This window comes from Halichoerus grypus, chromosome 2 (genome assembly GCF_964656455.1).
Source record: "Halichoerus grypus chromosome 2, mHalGry1.hap1.1, whole genome shotgun sequence".
NCBI lineage: Eukaryota > Metazoa > Chordata > Mammalia > Carnivora > Phocidae > Halichoerus > Halichoerus grypus.
In genome coordinates, this window is record NC_135713.1 from 114,131,709 (window position 1) to 114,159,430 (window position 27,722).

At 43.6% G+C, this 27,722-nt stretch overlaps 2 protein-coding genes across 8 annotated transcripts in view; one reads left to right on the forward strand and one right to left on the reverse strand.

Annotated features, from left to right (window-relative positions):
• The first annotated feature begins 2,429 nt into the window (after nucleotides 1-2,429).
• On the forward strand, nucleotides 2,430-20,930 carry PLAC8L1 (PLAC8 like 1). Its single transcript, XM_078067342.1, has 4 exons — nucleotides 2,430-2,599; nucleotides 7,915-8,051; nucleotides 19,098-19,234; nucleotides 20,316-20,930. The coding sequence occupies exons 1-4, from the start codon at nucleotides 2,478-2,480 to the stop codon at nucleotides 20,454-20,456; spliced, it is 537 nt and encodes a 178-aa protein (XP_077923468.1). The 5' UTR covers nucleotides 2,430-2,477; the 3' UTR covers nucleotides 20,457-20,930.
• Nucleotides 20,931-22,393: 1,463 nt separating this feature from the next.
• The window catches only part of SH3RF2 (SH3 domain containing ring finger 2), a 127,332-nt gene continuing 122,003 nt past the window's right edge, over nucleotides 22,394-27,722 (reverse strand). For all 7 annotated transcript variants that reach the window (XM_078067343.1, XM_078067344.1, XM_078067347.1 and 4 more), the window contains one exon: nucleotides 22,394-26,031. The gene's annotated coding sequence lies outside the window, so the exon portion shown is untranslated. The remainder of the gene's footprint in view (nucleotides 26,032-27,722) is intronic.

Sequence of the window (27,722 nt, forward strand, 5' to 3'; positions counted from 1 at the left end):
GTAGAGCACTTGAGAGGTGGCGAGTCTGAACTGAGGTGTGCTGTTTTAAAGTGTAGAACATGCTTTCACTTTCAAAGACTTGGCATGACAAAGAGAATATAAAATGTCTCAGTAATGATAGTCTTTTTTATTGATTACATGCTGAAATAATGCTTTGAATAAATTGTGTTAAAATACATTAAAATTAATTTCATCTTTTTTTTACTTTTTATTTTTTTTTTTATTTTTTTTATTTTTTTTAAAGATTTTATTTATTTATTTGCGAGAGAGAGAATGAGAGACAGAGAGCATGAGAGGGAGGAGGGTCAGAGGGAGAAGCAGACTCCCTGCCGAGCAGGGAGCCCGATGCGGGACTCGATCCCGGGACTCCAGGATCATGACCTGAGCCGAAGGCAGTCGCTTAACCAACTGAGCCACCCAGGCGCCCTTTTTTACTTTTTAAAAACATGAAATTTAAAGTTGCATCTGTGGCTTACGTTATATTTCTGTTGGACAGTGGTCTAGAGACTTGATGAAATTTAGACATTATTTCGTATTGCATTGTACCAAGAGGTACATAATATGAGTTTGTCCCACTCTTAATGATAACTAAATTTGGTATTTTCCAAAACTGTATTTTAAATATATACTTTGATCACTTTCAGAACTTTCCATTATAAAGGTGTTTGTGTGTGTATATATATATGTGTGTGTGCATATGTATATATATGTGTGTGTGTGTATATATATATATATATATATATATATATATATATATATTAAGGTATGTATTTTTGAAATTACTTCCAGAGTTTTTGTTGTAACGATACTTAAAAAAAAACACTCAGAACTTTCCATTTTAAAGATAGATTTTGAGTATTTCTGGAACTCTCCAGAGTTAAGATACATTTTTTTCTTTTGCAATGAGAAATCTGTGGAGTGATATTTTGGCACCTTGGGAACATCCTCTTTCCATTCTTTTTTACCTAATGGTTTTAGTGCCCCTTCAAGATCCTTTCCTGAATAAGTTATGTTGGATGCTATTCAACATGGTGATTTTTAAATGCTGTTATTTCTTTTTTATATACAGTTGTCATTCTTCTGTAAAGAAGAACATTCTTTTTCTTCTTTCTCTTTTTCATTTTATTTTTAGGTGGAAGAGCTATGTGGCCTACAGCTTAGTTGGTTCATACAATAGATGTTTGATTAGAAAAGTGAAGTACAAATGAAATTTTAAAAGACAGAATCAGCGTACATGGACAATGGTTGTCCACTCCTTAAAGGAATCTTATTGTAAATCTTTTTTTGCAAAGCTAGTAATCACCTGTTAATTTCTGTTATCCTTACAAACTGGAATTTTCATATATAGCACATTTGTTCAACAAATTACTGAGTGCTTATTCTGTTGCAGACACTGTGTTAAGCACTTAGATTGGAGTGGTAAGCAGAAGAAAAATGGCTGTCCTTCATGTAAGACGCATCCTTCTAGATGAGGAGACAGACAGCCCAGAACCCAGTGAGTGAAGGCAATTAGGAAGCTGTATCTGAAGAATCTTGATTTGGGAGGTGTTATACAGGCTTTTCCTCACAAACCTGCTCAAATAAATGCTTTGAAATTCAGAACCTTCAACAGTCATTCTCCGTGGGTCCGATGTGAAGAATATATAGTATAGTTGGCAGTTCCCTGCTGTTGTCTTTCTGTTTTGTTTTGTTTTTTTTTTAAGATTTTATTTATTTATTTGAGAGAGAGAATGAGAGATAGAGAGCACAAGAGGGAAGAGGGTCAGAGGGAGAAGCAGACCCCCCGCTGAGCAGGGAGCCCGATGTGGGACTCGATCCCGGGACTCTAGGATCATGACCTGAGCCGAAGGCAGTCGCTTAACCAACTGAGCCACCCAGGCGCCCTGCTGTTGTCTTTCTGATGGAACCCTGAATTAAGATTGTAGACCTCTTCCCTCAATTGCAATTTTTTCTCAAGTTTTTTTCCTCTCTGGACATTTTCCCAGCATTGCTGGGGTCCACACCTGCGTAAGGCATGTCCCAGAGACATACTTCAGGGACTCCTAATACCCTGAACATGGACATGTCCAGTTAGATGTGTACGTGTCTTTATTTTTATTTTTTTATTTTTTTAAAGATTTTATTTATTTGACAGAGACACAGCGAGAGAGGGAACACAAGCAGGGGGAGTGGGAGAGAGAGAAGCAGGCTCCTCGCTGAGCAGGGAGCCCAATGCAGGGCTCGATCCCAGGACCCTGGGATCATGACCCGAGCCGAAGGCAGACGCTTAACAACTGAGCCACCCAGGCGCCCCTGTGTGTACGTGTCTTTAAAGAAATAAGATGTCTGTTAGTAAAGTGCTGTGACCTCAGATTCCAGAATATCAACGCAACATTCTTTAGAAGAGATGCTTCACTTTGGATGAATCTAAGTTCAGAATCAGTCAACCTCTTGTCAAAGGGAGAAGGAGAGTCCCAGCGACAGGAAAGCACCTCACTATGAATTGGTTTGGAAATTACTTCTCTAAATTTCCTGAGGATGTTTCTTTTCTCAACGTACACTCACCTCTGTTGCTTTCACTCATCTCATCTGAAGATGAACATTTTATTTCTAGTATGAGGTAGAGAGTTGGTGATTTTTTTTTTTTCTATTAACTTTTTCTTTTTGGGTAGCATATCAAATCTCTCTCTCTGTCTCTGTCTCTCTGTCTAAAAATCAGTCTCCTCTTATGAGGAGCCAAGAGAAGAAAACTGGGCTTGGTAAGAAAGTAGTTGCTATCATTTTCTATGGGTGCTTGGAAAGGGGCAACTGATCAGTTCCTTCAGTCCCTGCTTGGATAGCGAAAAGAAGGGCTGGCTTGGGTGAAAGGGTGTCTCTTTATTCTTAACTTTCAATGTTGAACCCTGACCAAGTGAAACTTGACTTCTGGTGGCTGCCAGTAGTTTCTAGTCCTTTGAAATCAAAACTCCAGGGCTTTGGCTTCACTTAAGTTTGAAGTAATCAAGGAAGCCTGGGTAGAAAGCAGAATGAACCCTTTTTAGTTTTGCAAGTTTCATCAAGGAAGAGGGTGATAGGAACCTCCCCCCTCAGGCTGAAGCACCAGGCAAGTGCGGACATGGGGTGGGGAATGCGCTTAGCAGCGGCGAGAAGAGAACAGAGTGAGGTCAGAAAGGGGGGAGGGTATGCATCTCTTGCATCTCCCAGCACCGGGCCTCTTGCCTCGTGCTTCGAGTCAGCCTTCTTCTCTCACCAGTTGAAGCCTCCCTCTATTGCTTGTCTCTTAGGGTGACTAAACTTCTTGGTTCACCTGGGGATGTCCTGAGTTTAGCCCTGAAAGTTCTCCCTCCTGGGAAAACCGTTAGTCCTGGGAAAACTGGATGATGGGTCACTGGGATCGAAGTTTTAGGTATTTGGGCAGCACGTGTGACACCTGAGAAACTGCCCCACAGCTCCTGCCTCCATTCTCTGTTTCTCAGGAAAGGGTACAGAAGGCCCTAGGCCAAGTGCAGGATCATGAAGTTAAATAACAGTAGCCGCCACCCACTGCAAGCCTACTGTGTGCCCGGAGCGTGATCTTGTTGAATCCTCAAGGCCACTGCGGAGGGAGGATGTTTCCTATCCAGTTTTATGGGAGAGAGACCAGAGCTGAGGGCGGTGACGACTTGTGTTCCCCAAGGTCAGCCAAGTAGAAGGCAGCTGGGCCACATGTGAATTTTGGTGTGCCTGGGCCTAAAATCTGTCCTCTTTCCACTCAATGAAGAACTTGCTGAATTTGATGGCAAATGGACAGCTGCTCTGGTGTAGCAGAGCTCTGCGACCGTCCGCCTCGTCCACGGTTTCCAGACTCTTTCCTATTAGAAGATTCCCCGGAGTATCCACTGAGCTAACAGCTGTGCAGGGAGCTACAGCAGTGCTTTAGTCTGATACCTGAAGCAGCCCCTGATAAACTATTCAGGTTTTAAAGGAATTGAGAAGTGCCTGGCACATAGAGGGTGCTCAGTCAAGGGTAGCTGTGCTTGTTTTTTGTTTTTTTTTTAAGAAAAATTTTTAAAGATTTTATTTATTTAATTGACAGAGAGACAAAGAGGGAACACAAGCAGGGGGAGTGGGAGAGGGAGAAGCAGGCTTCCCGCGGAGCAGGGAGCCCGATGCGGGGCTCGATCCCAGGACCCTGGGATCATGACCTGAGCTGAAGGCAGACGCTTAGCGACTGAGCCACCCAGGTGCCCCTGTACTTGGTATTTTCATTATGACACACAAACTATAATCTTGAGCTGAATTTTTTAGCCAATGCATGTCAATTGAAACATTTTAATAAAAAATCACCAAAGATTCAGGGTATCAAGATAATCAGTAGTATACTTGCTGAGTTCAAAGTTAGGCAAACACAAAAAACTTTTTTTCCCCCACCAAGGAGAAGCTATTCTCTTTGCTGTTTGATTTGGAATAGAGGACAGGCTTCCTTGCCATCATAAAAGGCTGAGCTAGAAGCAGAAAATTCTATTCTAGGGCTGCAAGCTGTAAATGGTTCATTTCAGGGGAAAATCTAATCCAGGGGCTTAGCCCTAAGAAATTCTTCTGCTCAAGTCAGAGATAATTGGAAGCTCTTAGTATAAGGATGGAAACCCCAGATTGTGAGCATCACATTGAGCGGTAAATGCCCTAGTCTGTGTGGAGGGATGCAGGAAGCTTTGAGGCTCCTCTCTGCTTTTATTTCCTCTCTCCACACCTGAGAAGTGTACCTTTGCTAGAGAGGGAAACACAGTTAAGATCATATAATTGATGACTAGATTTGAGGAGGACTCAAAGATAAAGGAAGAGATAATGGACATTCAGTTTGGTCCAGTTCACCAAATAACTACATGCCCGCCAGGTATCGGGTAGTGTGCTGGATTCCGGGGTTAAGGGGGGGGAGCAGCTTGTGCCTGCTGACCCCAAGGAGCTCACACGGGAGCAGAGGAAATAAGACAGGCATAAGATGGTTTCTTCAGCACCAGTTTGAAATCTTCATAGCTGTCTTAGTCCACTCTGAGCTTCCATAACACAATACCATAGACTGGCTGGCCTCGTGAACCGAAATTTATTCACTCACTTTTCTGTAGGCTAGAAGTGAGTGCAAGGTCACGGTGTCCGTGTGATCGGGTTCTGGGGAGGGCTCTCCACCTGGTTTGTAGCCTTCTCGATGGGTGCTTATGTGGCCTTTTTACATGGCAATTTTATCAGCCCAGGCTCCCACTGCTATTCCTCACTTAACTGTAATCACCTAAAAGCGCTGTCTCCAAATATAGTCACACTGGGGGCTGGGGCTTCAACATATGACTTTGGGGGAACACAGTTCAGTTCATACCATGGGCCCGAACCCACATTGTAACAAACCTATTAAAGTGTATCCATACCACACATTATATCCATACTTTCCCTGCTATACAATTAAGTGAAAGGATTTTTATAATTTTGCCTTTGAAATTATTTGGCTCTCCGTGATTAGTTCATTTTACGATTGGCTCTTGTTTCTCAGCAATCATTCATACTTGGGATTTTTTTTGCAAATGAGAATTCTAAATTGTTTTTATTTTTAATTTTTTTTTTGAAGATTTTATTTATTTATTTGACAGAGAGAGAGAGAGCGAGAGCAGGAACACATCAGGGCGAGTGGGAGAGGGAGAAGCAGGCTTCCTGCCGAGCAGGGAGCCCGATGCGGGACTCAATCCCAGGACCCCGGGATCATGACCTGAGCCAAAGGCAGATGCTTAACGACTCAGCCTCCCAGGTGCCCCTCTAAATTGTTTTTAAATGTAATAAAATATTTGTGAATCTGTGAATTTGACAGTTAATGAGATTGGCATAATGCTAGATTTCTGTGTTTAGTTGAGCATTAACTAATTTTGCAGTCTGTTTTGCAGTTTTTATATTTTGGAGCCAGTACTTTATTCCAGGTCTCAAATACTGTTGCAGGCTCTTGAAAAGCTCATTAGCCTCTAAGCATTGTCTCTAAATGCCTAAGGGATGAAGGGGTTGGGCTTGTTTATAGCTCCACTTTGTCCTCTGGACATGTAGCTCCTGACCTTAACCTCTCTTGCAGCTCATGTCTCCTTGGCGCTGAAGACCGGCTATGTTCCAGCCGTCCTCTTCCCCACCAGCCTCCCTCCTACTCTGTGTTCTTTGCCATCTCTCTCACGTTGACACCCCCACCCACCCCGTGGGAGACTCAGAGGCTGTTGTGGCCATCAGTGGGCCTCATACCCCCCTGTGTCAGGTTTCAGGCTGGCTGGTGTCAGGATGACTGCATAGGTATTGCTGGCAACCTTGTTAAGAATCTCGATTTCTGTACCTCTTGTCTGGAGACCAGCATTGTTGGCCTGGGTGAGGCTTGGGCATTTGTTTTGTTAACAAGCTAATGTGTTTATTAAAAGCACATCAGGTTTGTAAGGCGTGGACGTGGGCAGTGTTGGTAGAATGAAAGAGATGTGGATCTTAATAACAAGAACAATGCACCCCCATTGGATTTATCGCCCTGATTTAGAGGTTCTCAAAGGGCCCTTCTGCTGTTTCCAAGATGCCCCCAGGGTGTTGCCTTAAGGGTGCTCGGGAATGTCCCTCTGGCCTCCAGGCCATGTGTCACAGGTGCTGAGCCCTGGTGAGTAGTCCTGTAACAGCAGCTGTTACAGGAAGAAATTCTGCTGTCTCTTGTTTATTTTGTCTCGTATGTGAGGCAGGCTCTTTCTTTAATTCTTCACAACACACCAGAGACAGGTACAAACTGTTAATGAGGCTTGCCAAAAGGGAAGCACAAAGTAGAAAAATTACTACCATGTACAGGCTCACACTCATTCTAGTGCGGTCCCTCGACCATCCTCTTGGTCTGCCCCTTCCAGAGGCTAGGTACAGCTTACCCTTCACTGTGGGACTCGCCCCAAGTATCCCCATGGTAGGAGCTCAGGCAAAACCGGCTTTCGGCCCCCAGAAAGAGAAGGGAATTTTTCCACCTCACTTTTGAAGACTATCCCCTGGGCCCATATTTTCTACTTCAGAATGATAACGTGGAATATCTATTCCCTTCAGAGAAAACTAACCCAAAGTTGTATTTTGTGCCCCCCAACCCCAGACAATCGTATAGTACTTTGACATCAGGATATCTTCTGGGGCGCTTGGGTGGCTCAGTGGGTTAAGCATCCCACTCCTGCTTTCAGCTCAGGTCATGATCTCAGGGTTGTGAGATCCAGCCCTGTGTCAGGCTCCTCACTCAGTGGGGAGTCTGCTTGAGAGTCTCTCTCTCCCTCTGCCCTTCCCCCACCAAAATAAATAAATAAATACATCTTTAAACAAAAAAAGACATCTTCTGAAGTCTTGGTTGTTCACTTAAATGATACGGCGTGTTCAACTTCCACAGCCTAGTCCCGATTTCTATGCCCAAGTGTCTTCAGCGAAGGCTCAAAACCCTGGGGGTGCAGCCTCACTCAGGACAACTTGTTAAACACATTCTAGACACAGCAAACTAATTATATGTCCTTCATTCAACACAATAATCCTATGAGGTCATCTTTTTTAATCTTACATTCGAACAAACAGAAACAGAGACGTTAAGCAACAGCCAAGGTCAAGCTGCCAGGAAGTGACAAGCCGGCATTTGAACTGAGGCCTCTTGGTTCCAAATTTGTGGATTTAGCTATTACAGAACACTGAGAAACACTAAGGAAGTAGGCTGGACCTTAAAGGTGAATGACAGGGTCTGGAATAATCATGCCGTTAATAGAGGGCAAAGTCAGGGGAGAAGCGGGAAGGGGGGCAGATGGTGAGGAGCTTGGGCTACAAATTAGGAGCCACTTGACATCACTGGGTCCCTTTCTCCTCTTTATCACTCTGTCTTGGCTTAATGGTTATCCTTCTGAACCATTGCCTTTGTTTTCAAGTGAATCACTGTTTTTGACTCTCCAGGAGCCATGGGCCAGCTCAGGCTGTGGTGAAGCAGCCTCTCCGGGGAACCCCTGGCAGGACCACCATCACAGCGATTGTCCAGACTGGGGGAGACTGGAGCACCGGCCTCTTCAGTGTCTGCAGAGACAGGAGAATCTGTACGTGTTCCCTCTTTATTCAAGTCCTCCTTGACTGTTTTCTTTCCCAAAGCATCCCTGGGTGCGGGAGCTACGTCAGGCACAAGGACAGAAATGTAATGGCTTTAGAATAACCGGACTAATCTCCTAGTGACTCACGTGCACTCCTCGGCAGGAAAAATCTTGCTTTTCAGGGATGGGGATGCTTTTACAGAATAAGCGGTGACTTCATAGATGTTTTAAATGACAAAATCCACTGTTGGCAAAGGTGCATGAAATGGGCTCCCCCATCTGCTGCTGGTGGGAGGATACATTGGTATAACCTTCCTGCCGGATGGTTTAGCAATACGTATAAAAAGAACCTCAAGTGTTATATAGCTTTTGGCCCAGTAATTACATTTTTAGGCATTTAGTCTAAGGAAATAAATCACGTGCAAAGATTTAGCAATGTTAACTTCTGCAGCATTGGTTATAATGGCAACAATCTGGAATGACCTAAAATGTTTGATGGGGGTACACATATAATGAGTTATTATACAGCCATGAAAAGTCACATTGTAGAATAACATTGAATGGGATGAAAGATGTTGTGGTACGTTTTTAAGTTAAAGAAGCAGACTGTAGAACTAAGCACGTTAGACACCATTTTTTGGTGGGGGGATATTTTTAAAATACCTGGACGGATACAAATACAAATGTTTATGACATGCCTCCAGATGGCAGGCTAATGAGTAATTTTTATTTTCTTTTTTGCTTATCTCTTTCTAGTATTTCTAGGAGGAATATGTAGTACTCTTATAAGAACAAGAATAATCACAAAAAGCCCCCTATGTTGACTGGAATATTTTCAGATGCTCTTTCAGCTCTAGAGAGGTACCAATAACACTCTTCTAGCTACATGATTTCCCCTGGGAATGAAGTTCAAAGCATATCGATTCTATTTTTATCTTAGGACATTCTGACTCGTCTCTGGTACCACGTCAGCATCCCCTTCCGGGTCCTGCCTTTGCAGATGCTAGGGAGCATCTCAGCCACAGAGTCTTTCTGGGGGATGCTGGGTGGCTGGGGGGAGGTCTCTGTTGGATAAGTGTTAATCACTAGCATTCAAAATCCAGCAGACCCTGGATCTACTATTTTTGAAGAATATGGCTTTCTCTGCCCTTTGCTGATTTTTGGAAAGATCTGGATTCATTCCTAAAGCCTCACAGGATTGATCAGAGACCCACCTGAGCTGTTACATGGTCCAAGTCCCTATTCAGCAGAGTCTTACAGAGGCTAAAGCTCTCCCGCCATGTTTTGGTGCTCTGGTCCTCTACGCTTGAGCCCTTCACTGTTTGCCTGGGCCCCACAGAGAAGAGACTGCCTCCATCCCTGTCCCTCTGCCCATCTGACGCTGAGCTCAGCAGGTTTCTTCCTGCCTCTGCTACCCGTGTGGACTTCTGATCAGATAATGATGGCAGCCATTCTCTGATTCTCTCAGCTTTCTTCCTCGTTCTCTTCCAGATACTCTGACTTCAGTTGTCCCCTGTACTGAGGTACAGAGAAGGCAGAATAGCCATGTGGAGATGTGGAGACCTAGCGTGGAAATGGGAAGTGGACCATTTTCCTTTCCTAGCTTGTAGTTGGGGGTTAGGGGGTCATCAGTGCATTTTCAAGTAGGGCAAAGCCTAGAATATAGTGTGGTGGGGAGGAGAACATGTTTATGTCAGATGAGACCTTGCCTCGAATCTTAGCTCTGCCTCTTACTGGCTATTTGACCTTGAACAAATTCTCTGGGTCTTCATGTTGCCCTCTCTAAAGTGAGGATAATAAAAGTGCTCACCTCAGGGGTTGCTGTTAACATTAAAACATAATGCCTAGAACCCATTCTTAACACTGGCTTAGAATTTAACTGGATCAGGGTTTTTTTTTTTTTTTTTGGTTGCACGCTCTACTGGGTTGAATAGTCCTTTCAAAATTCATGTCCACCTCTAACTTCTGAATGTGACCTTATTTGGAAATGGGGTTTCTGCAGTGTAGTCAAGTTAAAAAAGAGGTTCTACTACATTAGGGTAGATCCTAATCCAATGGCTGGTGTTTCTCATAAGAAACAGGAAATTTGAACACAAACACTCAGAAGAGAAAGCCATGGGAAGACAGAGGCAGAGATTAGAATAATGCATCCATAAGCCAAAGAATGCAAGGATTGCCAGCATCCACCAAAAGCTTGGAGAGAGGCATGGAATAGACTTTTCCTCAAAACTTCTGGAAGGAACAAACCCTTAAGTTCATACTCCTAGCCTCCAGAATTCTCCAGTGAGAAAATAATTTTTTTTTAAGTTTTTATTTAAATTCCAGTTAGCTAACATACAGTGGAATATTAGTTTCAGGCATACAATTTAGTGATTTAACACATCCATACAACACCTGGTGCTCATCACGACAAGTGTCCTCCTTAATCCTCATCACCTGTTTCACCCATCCCTTCACCCGCCTCCCCTCTGATAAGTGTCAGTTTGTGAGAGAATCATTTCTGTTGCTTAAAGGTGCCCAGTTAGTGGTATTTGTTATGGCAGCTCTAGGAAACTAATACACAAACAAACATTGGATTTCATTTGAAGGCTTTGGGGTAGCTCACAGAACCAAAAAATCAACTAAAAACTAAGCTCAGAAGGGACAAGCTGCATTATCAGGAGCTCGCTGACACTCTGATCAACTCCAAACGTTTTTATTTGTTTTTCCTTCTGAGAATTGATGGAGCAGCTGGAGTTCATTTTGCCAGGCTTAGGTCATTCCGAAGAACAGTCCTATCAGTATTGCCCTCAGTAGTGAAGGGATGATTTTCCCAAATTACTACTGGGGTGCTGTCATCCAGGGATGCCCAACAAGTGCACAACAATGCACTTAGTGAATCTGAGATATTAATATTATTGTGACTATACGTTGTTATTATCCTCTAGCGTGTTGAGAGCAAAGAGTAGAGTCAGGAGGGATAGACTGGCTGCTGCAGTGTGATTTCTACTCCATCCCAAGAGCACCTAAAAAGTTGGCTAAAGAAACAACCATCCTCACCACCCCCCTGCCTTAAACGCTGCTTCACTACTTGGCTTTGTCCCTCACCCCCATTAATGTGCAGACCAACCGCACTCTGTCTTCTGAGGATTCCTGCTGGTCCGTTTGAGAGCCCATTCTGGAGACAAGGTGAGAAGGGAGGATGTGAGGAGAAATAGAACATTCTTTACATTTTGGCATGATCCGTGGAGAAGGGGCCATGGATATACAGTACAAGGTGATCTGGAATGTTCTGGGTCCCAGTGGTTATTCCCGGATGGACCTCCCTTTTATGACTGCTCACAGTGTCTCGAAGCCGGCTCAGAAGAAAACTTCGAGGTGATATCGCCTTAAACGCTCATCCTCTGCGCTGTCATTCCCAGGACACAGGTGGAATGTAAGTGCTATGGATCCTGGGCTTCTTTCCTTGTTTAAAAGGGCTACTTTATCCACAAAATTTCATTTCAAGCCAGCCACTGTATAAATAGTTGTGACAAACTTGGGAACAAAAAAGAGCTGCTTTCCATGACTTTGTCCATGCCAGATTCCCATCCTGGGACAGCTTTCCATTACATGTTGAAAATTATTGCTACAATTTGTCATCCATTAAGCAAAGGATATGTTAGGAACAGCAGTGATTTCCATTTCTTTTTGACGTTTTGCTTCTTCATGTTATTGCAATTACATTTTTTATTTTTATTTTTTATTTATTTTAAAGATTTTATTTATTTGAGAGTGAGAGAGAGAGCGCGAGAGAGAGCACAAGCAGGGGGAGGGTCAGAGGGAGAAGCAGACTCCCCGCTGAGCAGGGAGCCCGATGCGGGACTTGGTCCTGGGACTCCGGGATCATGACCTGAGCTCAAGGCAGACGCTTAGCCAACTGAGCCACGCAGGTGTCCACAATTACATTTTTAAAACTGCCTCCCTCTTCCCACCTGGGCGCTTTTATCTGCATTCACAGTGCACTGGGGTGTTTCTGAGTCCTTTGGAGATGGGGTTGCTGAAAGCTCAGCTGTGAAGATAAAGCCACAGGGAAATGAGTGGCTGCTAAATGTTGTCGTGGGTGAGAGGCGAGGTATCCCGGCTTTGGGAATGTTTGTGATGGTGCACCAGAGAAGGTTTGTGTGGAAGGTTTAATCCACATTGGTTTGTAATTCAATATTTAGAGTTCCTACCCCTGTGTAGACAGGTGATGGGTGTTACAGACGTCATAGTGAATAAGACAGAGAAGGTTTCATAGAGGAGATAGACAATAAGCAAAATAATGGCAGTTGTGATAAGTGCCATAAAAGAAAGAAATAGGGTATTATGGAAGGAAACTAGGAGAGTGGGGTCAGGGATGGCCTCTTCGAGGAACCAACTTAAAGCCGATACTGAAAGATGGGAGGAAACCAGCCACTCAGATCGCCTCCCTGTGGAGGGCACCGTAAGCACTGCGGGGGTGAGGAGCTTGGTGTGACTAGTAGTCACCAGGTACCCAGGATGCATAGAATGAAGTGGGCCAGGATTTTCTTTGGTTTTCTGGAAGAGGAAAAAAGCATTGAAAAGGCCTCAGATTGGGATCTGTGTCCCTGAACTATATCTTGGGTAAAGTGTACCTCTCTCAAAGCACACACCACTGCTGTCTTGCTCAGCCCTGCTGTGCCCAGCAGAGTGCCTGGTCCATAGGAGGCACTGAAAAATGTTTGCTGAACAACCCATCAATGAATGAATTTTAACCTGTATTCTCACTGGATTCTTTCTTTCTTGCCCTTCATTGAAAGAATCATAAATCCTCTGAGTCGGAAGGGGTACTGGGGTCAGGTGATTTGGCCTCTCACCTGCTTGTCTAAGCCTCCCCTGCACTATGCCTGGCAAGAACAGCTTTGGCTTTCTGAGCATTTCTAGGAAGGAGGGCTTTTCTCCTTGGGAGTCAGCTCAGTGCTTTAAAAAAAAAGGGGGGGCGCCTGGGTGGCTCAGTTGGTTAAGTTTCTGCCTTCTGCTCAGGTCATGATCCTGGGGTCTTGGATTGAGCCCCATGTCAGGCTCCCTGTTCAACAGGGAGTCTGCTTTTCCCTCTCCCTCTGCTGCTCCCCCTGCTTGTGCGCACACTGTCAAATAAATAAAATCTTAAAAAAAAGAGAGAGATTTTGAATAGTTTAGCATGCACCTGATGCAAAATTCAAAAGCACCTACCCCTTTGATAGATTTGCCATCTGTCCACCCAGTTCCCTGCAGAGGCAACTACTCTTACCTGAGCCGAAATACTGTCTGTAAGCTTGTAAAGATATAAAATAATTTTAAGTGAAAGTAGATTATTCTTTTTATTATAAAACTATCATGTAATCATCATAAAAAAGAAAACTACAGAGACAAAAGAACAAAAACCAGTATCCTGTAATCCCAGCTGTTGGAGATAATCATTGTTAATATTTTGGTACCTCTCCTTCCAGATTTTTTGCTGTACGTGTATTTATATAATTTCTAGAAATAATAGAATTGTAAACACACCCAATATTTTAAATTGCTGCATAGATTCTGTTGTATGAAGGTACCATAATTTATTTATCCAGAAATCCATTGGTGTACCTTAATGTGGTTTCCAGACATTTTGATGTTCAAACCAACACTCCGTGAATGTCTTTGTACAGATGGCATTTTGCATGTGTGTGAGTTTACCTGTTGGGCAATTGCTGAGGAATAAACCTGCCTATCAAATAGTATGTACCATTTTAAATCTTGATAGATCCTGCCAACTGGATCTCCATTTGGAAGTTGTACTAACCTACACTCCCACCCACAATGTATGACTGTGCCCATTTCTTTCTTGAGCATCTCTTACAGTTCGGTGGTTCTGCCTTTTTGTAATAATTGATCTGAACTATGCGTCGCTGCACTTTCCACCCACCTTTCCTACTTCTGCTCTCTGGGGCTCCACACTCTGGTTCTGTGTAGGCTTTTTCTTTTTCTCTCGACTCGCCTGTGAGTAAGAAGGATGAATAATAAATCACATTCCATGCATGAGGGTGGAGCCCATCTCAGGGGACAGGCCCGGAACATTTAGGCAGTGGATGCTTATATAACCACCAGGCCTTTGGATGTAATGTAAGAGGAAGAGGCTGAATTTCTAGCTCAAATCCCTTTTGAGCCCAAGTCCCTTAAAATAAACAAGTAAATAAAATATAATATATATTTGCATATATGTATATACACAAATAACACATGAGTATGTTCACCTTGTAAAAAAATGAAACATTACAGAAAAGGAAATCATGTCTCCTCTTTTAATCAGTTTGAAGGGTTTCCTTCCAGATCTTTGTCTCTGTGTTTATATATGTAGCCTTTAGTAATATGTACTATTGTTTTGTAACTCTTTAAACAAAGCATAAATAGTATTATGCTGTATGTATCATTATGCAATTTGATTATTTTTTTAAAAGATTATTTATTTATTTATTTGAAAGAGAGACAGCGAGAGAGGGAACACAAGCAGGGGGAGTGGGAGAGGGAGCTTGACGTGGGGCTCGATCCCAGGACCCCGGGATTATGACCTGAGCCGAAGGCAGACGCTTAACAACTAAGCCACCCAGGTGCCCCTCAATTTGATTATTTTTTGAGGATTTTTTTAAAAGATTTATTTATTTGAGAGAGAGAGCAGGAGTGGGAGGGGCAGAGGGACAGGGAAAGAGAATCTCCAGTGGACCCCTTGCTGAGCATGGAGCTTGATGTGGGGCTCGATCTCATGACCCTGAGATCACAACCTGAGCAGAAACCAAGAGTTGGCCTCCCAACTGACGGTGCCACCCAGGCGCCCCTTAAGATTTTATTTATTTATTTATTTATTTGAGAAAGAGAGACCACGAGTGGGAGAGGGGCAGAGGGAGAGAATCTCCAGCAGACTCCATGCTGAGCGTTGGAGCCTGATGGAGGGCTCGATCTCATGACCCTGAGTTCATGATCTGAGCCAAAATCAAGAGTCAGATGCTTAACCAACAGAGCCACTGAGGCGCCCCTGAAATTTGATTTTTTTTAACTCAAAATATGTCTTAGAGATTTAACTCTGTTGGTACTTAATCTTTCACTGCATTCTTAATTATTCCATAGTATGATTTACACCATTGTGGCTTATTTACACTTTCATCTATTAGTGCACATTGAAATTTTAAATTTCAAGCTACAAATAATGCTGCAGTGGACATCCCCGTAACAGCCTCTTACTCTAGGGTAGACGCTCACAAGTGGAATTACTAGATCCTAGTGTACTTAAAATTTTACTAGATTCACCCAAGTTGCCTTCAAAAGGGCTATGTACCTATTTCTCTATGGTTTTCCCACAATGTAAATACTGAAAAATTGGCAGCTTTCATGCCAATATGCATTTCCCTGATGACTAGCTTTTCATGGTTGTTATTGGCCATTTGTGTTTCCTGTTTGGTAAATTATCTGCTCATGTCCTATCCCCATTTTCTTCTTTTGTTTAATCCTTTATATATTGATTTGTAGGAATTTACAACTATGTTGCAATATTTTCTCCTAGAGACTCTTTAAGACAGTATCCCATGGTCCCACTCTTGCCCATTCCTCTTGAGGTGTGAGCCAAGAGTTTTTAATCCCACTCAATCCACTGTGTAGGGCTGTAACATCTGACAAAAAGGAACTTTCCTAAAGTTGCATGATGTAAGAGCATCCCACAGGAATAAATACAAATTAGTGGTAGTGAGGATACCGTCTCGGAGCACACAAATCCACAACCATTGTGACACGCTAAATACGTAAAACATGAGAACATATGGTGTTGTGTGTAGTAGTTAAGACTTTTGGGCTAGACTACCTGAGTTCAAATCTGGCTTCTGCTCCTTCCTAATAAACGTATCCCTCTGCCTGTCAGTTTGCTCATCCATTAAAATGGACACAATAAGAGTATCTGTATTTTAAGATTGTTGTGAGAATTAAGTGAGTTAATGAATGCAATGTATTTTTAGCAGGGCTTGGCACATGGTGAAGTCTAATGTTAGCTATTACATAATAAGAATTTGGCTTTCATACCTTTTTTTTTTTTTTAATCCCATCTGACTACTGTCCCAAGGTAACTGAATGTGCATTTGGTGTGTTGCTTTCAGCATCTAGTAACTGCATCCTAGTGAACACTTAGATAACATGGTTATCTGATGGAAAGGATTAAAAATAAAAATAACAGCATGTATTTTTTAAAAAGACATACCAGTCATAAAGATAAGATACAGGAGTTCCAATGCACAAAACAACGTCTTTACAATATACTTACTGAGGGTGGTGGGCATTTCTCCTTGCCAATGATAGCGGTGCAGCTCAGGTGATTGTGTAAACACAATTTATTATTCACTTAGCTTGCCAGCTTTATAATTATGCAATTTTTGATTAATTTTTTATTTGCAGGCATTTGCACTATTTCATAATCCATGCATAAAATGAGATTTGATTGATTTTTTTTGTATGTGCCATGATTTCCAAGTCTCCTAATTCAAGGTTGCCTGCAATATGACCGCTGTGAACTTGCAGGAAGTTGACTGGGCCATCTGTCCTCTGCGCTGTTCATCCCAGTGGTCGGTGCGGGGTAGGGCCTTCTGATCTAGCTGGGAGTAATGATTTTTTTTTTTTTTAAATGTGGGGCAAAACATCTCAGACTCACTCAAGGCCGAATTCAGAATTTGTTTTGGGGCAAGGGACACCTGTAGTACGTGATTTAGCGGATTATCTCATGACTCCTAAATGGATGAAATAGATGTTCTGTTTCCCAAAGACAGGCTGCTCCTTACCCTCCTCCCCGCAGAGTCCTCATGCCCTGTGGGCACGTGTGCTACCTCAGCCCCTCACAGCCAGGGTGAAGTCCACAACCCTGGAACATCATTCTGAGCTTCTAGGATATAACAGCATTCCTCGCATTTTGCTTTTTTGTCACTGAATCTGGGAGTGGGACTTTGTACTCGCACCTTTTGGGGAGGGAGGGCAGGACAGGTAGCAGAGACAGGCCCTTGACAGGAAGTTCTAGTGCTAGTGACATGGTACATGAGCCTCTTTGTTGGGTGCACTAAAAGGCTGTGGTCATTACTATTTCATACTCACTGAAATGGCTAAAATCAAAAGGACCAACGGTTGCAAATGTTGGTGAGGCCATGGAACAACTAGAATTCTCGTCCATTGCTGGTGGGATCGTTAAATGGTGCAAATATTTATGTCTTGTCAAGTTCAACATAAATCCACATCCAGGAATCCACCTACAGGGAATGAAAATGTATGTCTGCATGAAGACCTGTACAGGAACGTTCATAGTACATATTCACAATAGCAGAGAATGGAATAGCTTGTGAGAGTACGGAGAAACGGTTTGTGTGTTATGGAACCTGGACTGGATCGCCCGACGGAAGAACCAAGCGGCACCCGGAGATCTTGGAGGATAGGAGGTTTATTTAACGCCGGCGGGCTCAGAGGACAGTGAGCTCCAAAGGTCTGAGTCCCCAGCACAAAGGGGGTAATTTATACCCTTCTACTTCCGCATACTTGGCACTTCTGGCGCATGCGCGAAGCGGGGCAGGGAGAGGAACCCGGATTGGTGTGCGCGCGGGAAGCAGAGCGGGGAGAAGAACCCAGAAGAGCCCCAGGGCAGGGGCTGGGACTCTCTTGCTGGCTCGGTTGGCCATCTTAGGACACAGATTTCCCTTATCATGTGCAGTATTCATACGTTGGATTACTACTCAGCAACGATGAAGAACGCACTACACACATAACAGCAAAGATGAACCTCAGGAAACATGTTGAATAAAAGAAGGTGGATATAAAAGTAAACATGGTTCCCTTAATATGAAGTCCAAGAAGAGGTAAAACTTATCAATGGGAAGAGAAATCAGAGCAGTGGTTGCCTCTGGAGTGGGGATGGGAGGATTGGGATCGTCTGGGAAGGGGCACAAGGGAACTCTGAGGGCAATATTCTACTTGTTCTGTTACTTGGGTGAGAATGTGATTGTCACAAGTCACCCAACAAAACATTTACAGTCTGTTCATTTTCTTGTATATAAATTATGTCTGAAAATATTTATTGCATACATGCGTTAAAGGTATCGGTTAGCTTTTTGGTATTTATTTAATTTTTTTGCTGTTTTATAGTCCTAATTATTTGTGTTCTTCAAGGTCATCCTCATTTGCGATGCTAGATGACATAACGTCTTAACTGTGTATGAGGAATTCTTAACCCGCAGTCTGTTGATAGCTTTCAGTGGATCCTTGGACCCCACAAAATTGAATGCACAATTTTGCACGTCTATGTATTTTTCTGTTCCCTTGAGGAGTGACTTCATAGCTACCACCATACTCTCAAAAGGGTCTGTGACCCAAAACGTATTTAAAACAGAACCTCTGCGTTAGATGGTTCATGCAGAATGTGTAAGAAACAGTATCAGGATTTAAAGATCAATGAATGAATCAATGACAAACTGTTTCCAGTTGATGTTCAAGGAACCAATCCTCTAATAGTTACAGATTAAAACTGGCAGATGTCAGTGGCCCCATGAAACTAGCAAAAATTAGAGTAACCTTCTGGCCCGAGAAATAGAATACAGTCCTGATGAGAATAGCAGGCAGAATCAGTGCACCATAAAAGAGCTTTCAATCACATTTACAGAGAAAGACGCCTGCTATTCACAAGTATCATATACTGGGTCTATTTTAAATATTGAAAATAGATAGATGAACATAATAGAAGCAACAGCTACGATTCAACTGTAAAAAATTATTTAATGCTTTTCTCTTGACAGGAAAAAACAATTACCATAGTGAACGCTGACAGAATTGTATCAGGTTCAGCTTTGCCAGTGTTTAACAAAAGAAGACAATTTTGATGTGGGCTCGGTTATGGCAATTTTCATCCACTGAGTTTTGACAATTGGTTATTCATTTTCAGTCCCTGATTGCAGGGAGACAGTGTGGTATTAAATGGATGGCATCGGGTTGTAAATGCTCTTTGAGATGTGAAGTTGCTCTGGGCACATCTGAGAACCGTGGCTTTCTTTTATGTGTTATTGACAGGTTTCTGTGGTCTGTTTTGTCCAATGTGCCTTGAGTGTGACATCGCCAGGCATCATGGAGAGTGCCTTTGTTGGCCACTGTTACCCGGGTCCACCTTTGCACTGAGAATTGGCACCAGAGAGAGACATAAAATACGGGTAAGTGTGTTTGAATGTGTATGTGAACTTGGATCTATATAAGAACCTAAATGTCTTTCAAACCCGTGGTTTAAAAAAAAAAAAAAAAAAAGTCTGGGTGAGAATGCTTAAAAACACCAGACTTAGTGGAAGACTGGGAAAGGAAAGGGAAGAAATTTCTGATTTCATTCATAGGAACCAAAATGCCACATGATGAAAGGTATTTCCAAGGGGTACCTATTATAATGCTGATGTTGGGTCAATGGGCTGCTTCTGTTTCTCTGTCTCTCACTGCATCTGGTATATTGCACCAAATTTGGAGGATATACTTAGGATGGTCTAAGTGAAAATGAAGACTATGGGGCATCCGCAGAGTTCACTTTGGGGGCTCCCTGGGGATGCTTCAAAGAGCTCATCACTTTCCGGTGCAGCTGAGCCTGAGGTACAATGAGAGACTGAGCAGAGACAAGTCATACATATCAGGATGTGGACAGTTAAAAATAAAAAAGACATCTTATATATTCATGTGGAATGATCCCTAAAATATATTTCAAGTGAATAAAAAGTACAAGACACAGAAGTATGCAACTATTGACGTAGAAGGACTATAGATGTACTTGTGTGGACATAGAATTTATCTGCAAGTGTAGATACAAACCTGCCCACAACAGTTGCCCTCAGATAACTTAAGTGGGTGGCTAGGACAGCTGTGGAAGAGGGAGGTACTTTTTACTTCCTGTGCCTTCTTCCTGTGAGAATGTTGGACCATAGGCATTTAGTACCCATTCCAAAGAAATGAAGGAATTATAAGTATTACGTCTTAATAGAAAAAAAAAAAAAAAAAGCTGTTGACAGAGAAACCAGTGGTTTCAAGTGTGAAGTTTGTAGCAAAAGCCCTAAGTGAGGCCAGGTCTCTGAGCTGCAAGGATTGATAAGCAGTTGAGCTGCTTGGCACTTGGGGTCCTGCCGGAGCGGTGTCCCCGGGCGTTCCTTTAGGGCATTGACTTGGTGGAACTCGGAAGCAGTGGGTGGGATAGGCCCCTGGGTGATGGCACTGAGCCTGTGTGATTGCGCCGGGACAGAGACGTGGGTCTTCCCCTAGGGCACCCTGTGTGAGGACTGGCTCGCCGTGCACTGCTGTTGGCCCTTTTCCATCTGTCAGGTGGCCCGGGAGCTCAAGATGAGGGCCTCCCGACTCTACGAAATCTATGCAGCTCCTTCAACCAAGGACAACCTTATTTGACAGAGCGAGAAAACGCCTCCTCCTTACCCCCCTCACCCTCCTCTCAAACCCCTCTTAGAAGAGAGATTGTTCTTAAGCTTTCACGGAAATAATAAGAAAATAAATGATTTCTCCCCTACTGTCTTTGCTTTCATTCTTTCTTCACACACACCTCCGATGAAGTCTCTCTGGCATTTGTCTGGATCTGCTATTCCAGCCTCGCCACCTAGAGATGAGCTTGTGCCTTCCACACCTGCCTGGAGTTGGAGAAGGTTGCATTTTCCCTCATCTTCCTACCACCATCCTTCCCTGGGAAGCTTTCTTCTGCTAACCCCCTTCACCCACAGAGCCAGTAGTGGGGCAGGAGATAGTTAATCTTAGTTAGCACCTGGTCTGGACACTAAGTCTCACTAAAACAGAGAAGCATCGTCCTTCCCTTGTCCTGACTCCTTCAGTCCCCACCGCATGAAGGAGACGGCCTCAGGTGGCTGCCGATTTGAACACTCTCCAACACTGGCGGGTCTTCGGCCCCAAGCTCGAAGCCTTAGGTGGGCAGCTGAATTGGTCTGCCTGGCCCCCCCGCCCCCCGCCCCCCCCCCCCCCGCCAAAAAAAGATATGTTGAAGTCCTAACTCCTGGTGAGTGTGGCCTTACTTGGAAACAGGGTCCTGCAGATGTAATTAAGCTAAGATGAGTCATTAGGGCGGGCCCAAATCCAGCGTGACTGATGTCCTCACAAGAAGAGAGGAGGCACAAAGACAGACACACAGCGGGAAGACAGCCATGTGAGGACGCAGAGATCGGAGCGATGCAGCCACAAACCACGGGATGCCTGGGGTGACCGGAAGCTGGAAGAGGCAAGGGAGGTCTTGGAGGGAGCATCGCCCTGCCCACATCTTGATTTTGGACTTGAAGCCTCCAGACCGGGGGAGATTGAGTTTCACTCGTAAGCCAGCCAGTTTGCAGCACTTAGTTACCGAAGTCCTGGGAAGCTGTACGCTGCCCGTCAGCCCCAGGAATGAAATACGGCTTTTGTCAGGGCGGCGGCACAGAACAGGGCTGATGAGCCTGTGTCCTGAAGCCCGAACTGCCGCCCGCATTTGCTGAGTGTGTAACTATGGCAAATTTTCTAATGCCCCTGTGCCTCAGTTTCTTCATCTGTAAAAGGATGATGCTGAACTCAGAGGGCTGTGAGGATTCTAACAAGTCAGGACTCTTAGCCCACTGCCTGGCAAGTAGCAAGGACTCAGTAAACAGGAGTTGTTATAACAATTTAACTGCTACCTTATATTCACAGCAAATTATGTTAGTTTTCCATTTACAGCTGGGATATAAAGTTTTCTTTTCAATTAAATTTTAGATTAAAATGGAATCCATTTGAATAATCTTAAGTAAGTAACAGTATGGATGGTTGGTGGATGCGGCAAACATTTTGAAAGGTGGTGAAGCTCATTTTAGTGGCCACTTGTCTCTATGCCAGGTCCTGTTCAAAGTGCTCTACCGTGTTTTAAGACGTTTAACCTTACACCCCCCAAGAAGATGCTATGAGAGCTCCCTTTTCCAGAAAAGGAACCGGAGCCACAGAGTAGCTAAGTGATTTGCCCACGGCCACATAGCGGTGAGGCGCCAGGCAGGCAGGTTCTTGAGGCTGCGCTCCCGCCCTCCGCGCTAAGCAAGCGGAGAAGCCTTCTGGCCGAGGTCTTTCTGGGCCCTCGGGGTTGTACAGCTGGGAGTTTGCTCTCCGGAGACGAACCCGGCCTGGGGAGCTCCAAGAGGCCGCGGCGGCCGTCCGCACAGACCCCCAGCCGGCCCCGTCTGGCACAGTGGTGCCTCTCCTCCCGGCCCTCCCTTTCGGACGTCCTGAGCAGCCGCCAGGGAAAGAAATGCTCAACGTTGATATTGAACCCTCGATAACACGCTCCCCCTCCAAGCCAGCTCCTGAAAACACCAGGCCCGAGGGACAGCTAACCCGGCTTTATTGTTCCATGCTAAAACACACATCAGGCTTCTCAGGCTTACAGCTGGGACTTGTACTCAGTTCTGACGAAGGGGACTTGGGTAATGTCCCCACGTTGACATGATGGGCACCCCCCTCCCCACGTGGAAAGCAGATGGTACTGCGGGCCCTGGTCTCTGGCGTGGGTCTCCTGAGCTGGTGGGAGCTGCAGGTGGATGTGTCCAGCAAGGGGACCCTTGTTTCCCTTGGCTTCTTCTCCTTAGTCTGGCTAGGAAAGAGCAAACTCAACACTTCATCAGAGCCACAAACCCAAACAAAACACTGGGCTCCAAAAAGCAGTGGTTCTACCACCAAATCACAGAACAGAAAACAGAATTAGTATGTGAATGGTTCTTTGAAAGCTGATGGTGGAGAGTGGTCCCAAAGCAAGGCAGCTTAGGGCCCTGACTTCTGGTTTCCTCCAGATCATGTCAAGTGCAAGAAAAAAAAGGACCAAAAATACGTGTGTTCTTCCCGGGAGAAAAGTGAACCAACACCCAATATTTAAGTGAGAGACAACAACTCTGGTATTAAACTTCCCATTTCCTCAGACCTGCAAAAAGCTGTCAGTGGCAGAAATCCAAGGGTTTCCCAACAGTGAAGGCATGTTCCATGTATTTTTTTTTTTCACTAGAAAATTTCTTTTGGTTTTCAGAGTTGCAAAGTATGGAACAGATCTCTGATGACTCCGCATGGGCAAACAACATGACACACAAGCAACACACATTTCAAAGTAATCCATACAGATTATTATAAATTACAAAACCAGAAAACACATAAAACCCCACCAAAGTTCTTGCCTTCACAGTGGAATATACTAAGGAAATAAGCTGCCAGCCTTGGAACTTTCTATTTTTTTGGAACAAAGATATGAAAACTTTATAATTCCTTAAGTGTCCCCTGCTCTATAAAATGATTTTTTATAAGTTTCTATATTTTATATATCTAAGCTTTATTTATACAATAGTCCATAATGGTTAAGATTTTACACCCTATTTCATAAACATCACTCACATACATATTACCTCATCAAGATTCTCTTTTGGTCTATTAAAAACACTGTACTTAAAAAAACAAGACACAAGAGTCTATAGGTTCTCTGCTTGCATCTCCATGGGGGAGCGAATTTTTCTCCCCTTCCGTTTTGTCTTTCTGCTTTTTCCCCTAAACGACACCCTCTCCCGAGCCACATGGAATAAGAAGCAACAATTCCAGAGGATGAAATCCAGACTCTGTGGTTAGCAAACTCTTCTAGGGTATTCTAGGGTAAATTTCTGGGCTGACCTCATTCTGACCATTCTAATTCATCCTCACCCGCTTCCCACTCCTTCCACCACTTTTTGGCCCATGACTTTTTGGAATCTCTATGGTGGAATTGACAGTCCGGATGAAAACTTTAGGAAACAGGGAGAGTGGGGTGCTTTTCTTAAGCCTCTGTTTGGCTGGCAACAAATCAGATTCTTCATTTAATGTTTTTAAAAAAATATTTGGTCTCTTGGCTAAGCAGATTCAAAGGAAAAGCTAAATTTCCATGAAACCCTCCACTTGATAAGTCATGGAAAATTCCCAGAGACTTAAAAAACAGCAAGTGTGCAAATTAGGAATGATTTCCTGTTGCTGTCAATGGGAGAGGAAGAAGAAAGAAAATGTGAGAAGCAGCAAATGGGAATGAGAGGCCCTTGAACACGAGGCTGTAATTAGCTAATGTGGTCTAATGGTTTCTGGGGACTCAAAGATGTTGTGTGTTTACCTCCGCCCCCAATTTATACAACTTGCTTTTGTGTGGGCAGCTTGCCTGTACTTTACCTTTCCAAGCATTATCTATAAAAATAAAATTCCTTCCAACTCTGATAATTAAATGACTTTTCTCTGGAAAATGAAGTCACCGAAACCTATTTATAGGTGGGCTGTAGGGCCTCATGGTAGTAACAAGTAGATTCCAGAATCTGAAGGTAGCATCTCTGGATCCTTTGCTACTGGGGCTAAAGAGGAGCCAACCAAACCTGAATTCATCCCAGAGGAAATGGAACCAACATTGAGTCAGAGGAGTTAAGAGAGAAGGGACGACAGACAGTTGGCAACAGCATCACTGACCATGTGTGAGAGGCAGTGTCATCCCTGAATTATCCTTTCTGTGGTCTCTCCATACCTCTTAGCTTCTCACTCACCACCTGGCAGATAAAGCCAATTACTTTGGGGTTGTTGTTGCTTATTATCACTTTCCCCTGGGGTTAACTGAGAGGAAGGTGTGGCTAAAAAGTCCAAGTTACTCATTTAATTAAGAGATGGGTGGTAGTTTGAGTCCTGCATGTGGCAGCTTCACATAGAAGAAAGCATTCCTGTAACCACAAAATATATTCCTTACTCTGCTCAGGGTTTGGCTGATGCTTGCTCCTGCTTACAAGCAGGACTGCATGACAGGCTGAGGTGGTTTCTGTGAAAAATTACAATCCTGAACTTTAAAACAACCAATGTATCCAAATACTGTTGTGTTCTTATCATTGTCTTTAATAATCAGGGCAGCGTGTGCTTTTAAAAATGAAATTCTCATTGATGTCTTAAGATAGGGGATGGCCCGAGGAGGCTCAGGCTACTTCTGAATTGCATTTATCGGGACTGTGGCTCTCTCTGGTTAACACGGATAATTTAAAATTTGTATTTTAGGGTAGGGGACCTTGCTGGCTTAGTTGGGAGACCGTGTGACTCTTGATCTCAGGGTTGAGTTTGAGCCCCATGCTGGTTGTAAAATTTGTATTTTAGAGTTTTTTAAACCAGGCGTAGAAGATCTTCTAATGACTTGCCCTTTAAAATGACTTGTTCCTGAGCAAAACAGAATACATGGTTTAAGTGATTTTGTATCTTTAGACTTCAAATAGCCTCTCTGTAATCTGTGGTAGCTCTCTTCATGGATTTTTCTTCTGAAATTCTTTATGTACCAAGTCCTCATTTCTTTAATCAGTATATTCTAGCAGAAACCCTCTTGATCAGTGTCAGGGGTGGGGGGAAGATAGCATGGAATTGGATTAGAAAAGAACACAGATGTGGTGAAGGACTCAGGATGTTTGCGGGGAGTCAGGAGAGGGGGTTAGAGCTAGGGGCATTGTGAAGAGGCACTGGCCTCTTTGGCTCGACTGTCCAAGAGGAGAATATCATGCCGGCCCCTGCCCACACTGCTCCAAAGGTGAGCTGCATAGACTGGCCAGTCACAGAGCTGGAAGGAATTTGATGGCTAGTCTTTTCATTTGTCAGTTAGGTGCCAAGGTGTGAGAAATTGGCAAGATAAAGTTTGGCTCTGACAAAAGACAGAATAATAGGAGGGGTGGGAGTTTGCTGTAACATGGAACAGCCTGTGAGTCATGCGCTGTTCCCTCTCCGGCTCACCACCCACAGATGCTCTAGATGAGGACAGATGTGTTCCTTCTCCTCTTGCCCTTCTGCCCCAGAGGCCGGCCTGTTGGTATTCCGGTACCATCCCTGATGTCTGAGGACTATCACATGGTCCACAAACTCCATTGAGCAGTTTCCATCCAAGCAGATCATGTGTTCTCTTCAGTATCCCAGTTGTTGCTAGCTCCTCCTGGGAAGATGACCAAGGCAGGGTCTGTGAAGGTGAAAAAGATTTCAGAATCTATTCTGTGAGTGCACCCTGGAAAGAACTATAGCTCTTTAAAATTATTAAGCCTTTTGGACACATGTCTTTCTTTTCATTTCACAGAAGAGGTGTTCATCCTATCGGGAGGTACACAGCGTCTAGTTCCCCACTCCTGGTGATGCTAACTGTGGTCTTTTGGTTAAAGTGGTTTTCTACCGGGCTTCTCCACTATCAAGTTGCTGTTCTCCTCTTTGTGATTAATAAGTGTCATGACAGGAAATACTCTGAGCTCTTCAAGCTTTCATCCACTAATTTTAATATCTACTGATGATTCTTGCATGAACCAAGTATTAGCCTAGTGGCTGCCAAATGGTAATTTTTAAAAAATTCCATCATTCTTTCTACATTTAGTAGTTGGCACTCTACTATATGGAAAAGCTTTTCCTTATATTTATATAGCATGGACTCAGGGACTTCTATCTGATGCGAAAGATTATTATCTGTTACTGCCAAAAATGAGTAATCTGAGTCTAATGATGGAGAAACATCAGACAAACCCCAATGGAGAGAGATTCTACAAAATAAAAGTCCTATATTCTTCAAAATGTTAAGGCCATAGAAGACAGTGAATCTTGAGGAACTGCTCCAGATTGAAAGAAACTAAAGAGAGATGGTAATTAAATGCATTATGTGATCCTGGATGGGATCCTAGATAAGACATTACATTTTCTTTTTCTGTGAAGGAAAAAGAGTAGACAATAGAAAACATAGCAGGATAATTAAATAAGATCTGTTGACTAGTTAACAGTTCTTTATCAGTGTTACCATCCTGGTTTTGGTCATTGTATTGTGGTTATGTAAGAGCACATCCTTGTTTAGGGGACATGCTGAAATGTTTAGGGATAGATGGGCATTTGATTTTCAACTTATTCTCAAATGGTTCGGAAAAATTATATATATATATATATATATAATTTACATTAAATATTTATGTAATATTTAATTAATATATATTATATAAGACCATATATGAGAGAGAAAATCAAAACAAACATGGTAAGATGTTAATATCTAGGGCATCTTGCTTTGAAGGGTATTTAGGAATTCTTTGTACTTTTTCAGCAGTATTTTTATAAGTCTGAACTCCTTTCAAAAACAAAAAGTTAAAATCCATGAGCCCCCAGAATTCCTCCAAGGCCTCACTCTACTTGGATGGCCAAACTCAACCTGCATCCCCACTGTCCCCACGTATGTAACCAGTGTCGTCCTTGCCCTGTCCAGCCAGCAGGCCCTTTTCTCTCCCTGAGGCCGAGAAGGTTCAGAAGGAAGGGCAGCAACAGCTCGGGCTGCCCCTGTCCAGGTGAGGGCAGGCTGTCTGAACACCCAGCCCGGGGGCTGGCTGTTCTCCATGACTATGCTGCTTGGCTCCTGGCCCTCCTGAGTGCAAGTGAAGTCCCAGCTGATCATGCTGAAGGGGGACAGGAGAATGCCTAAAGACTGATGGGAAACTGGTCCAAAAGCGTTTAGCAAGACTTGCCTTCTGAAGGACTCAGCCCCAGTCTGTCCATGAGCGAGTTCCCATGAAAACCCAGTAAAACCGGAAGTGAGCAGGAGAGGGAGTTGGCCATCTCTTGCCCATTTGCTTTCATCTGGGCCTGATTTCTTTTCTCTCTGAGGACTCCAGCTGATTTAACAGAGCA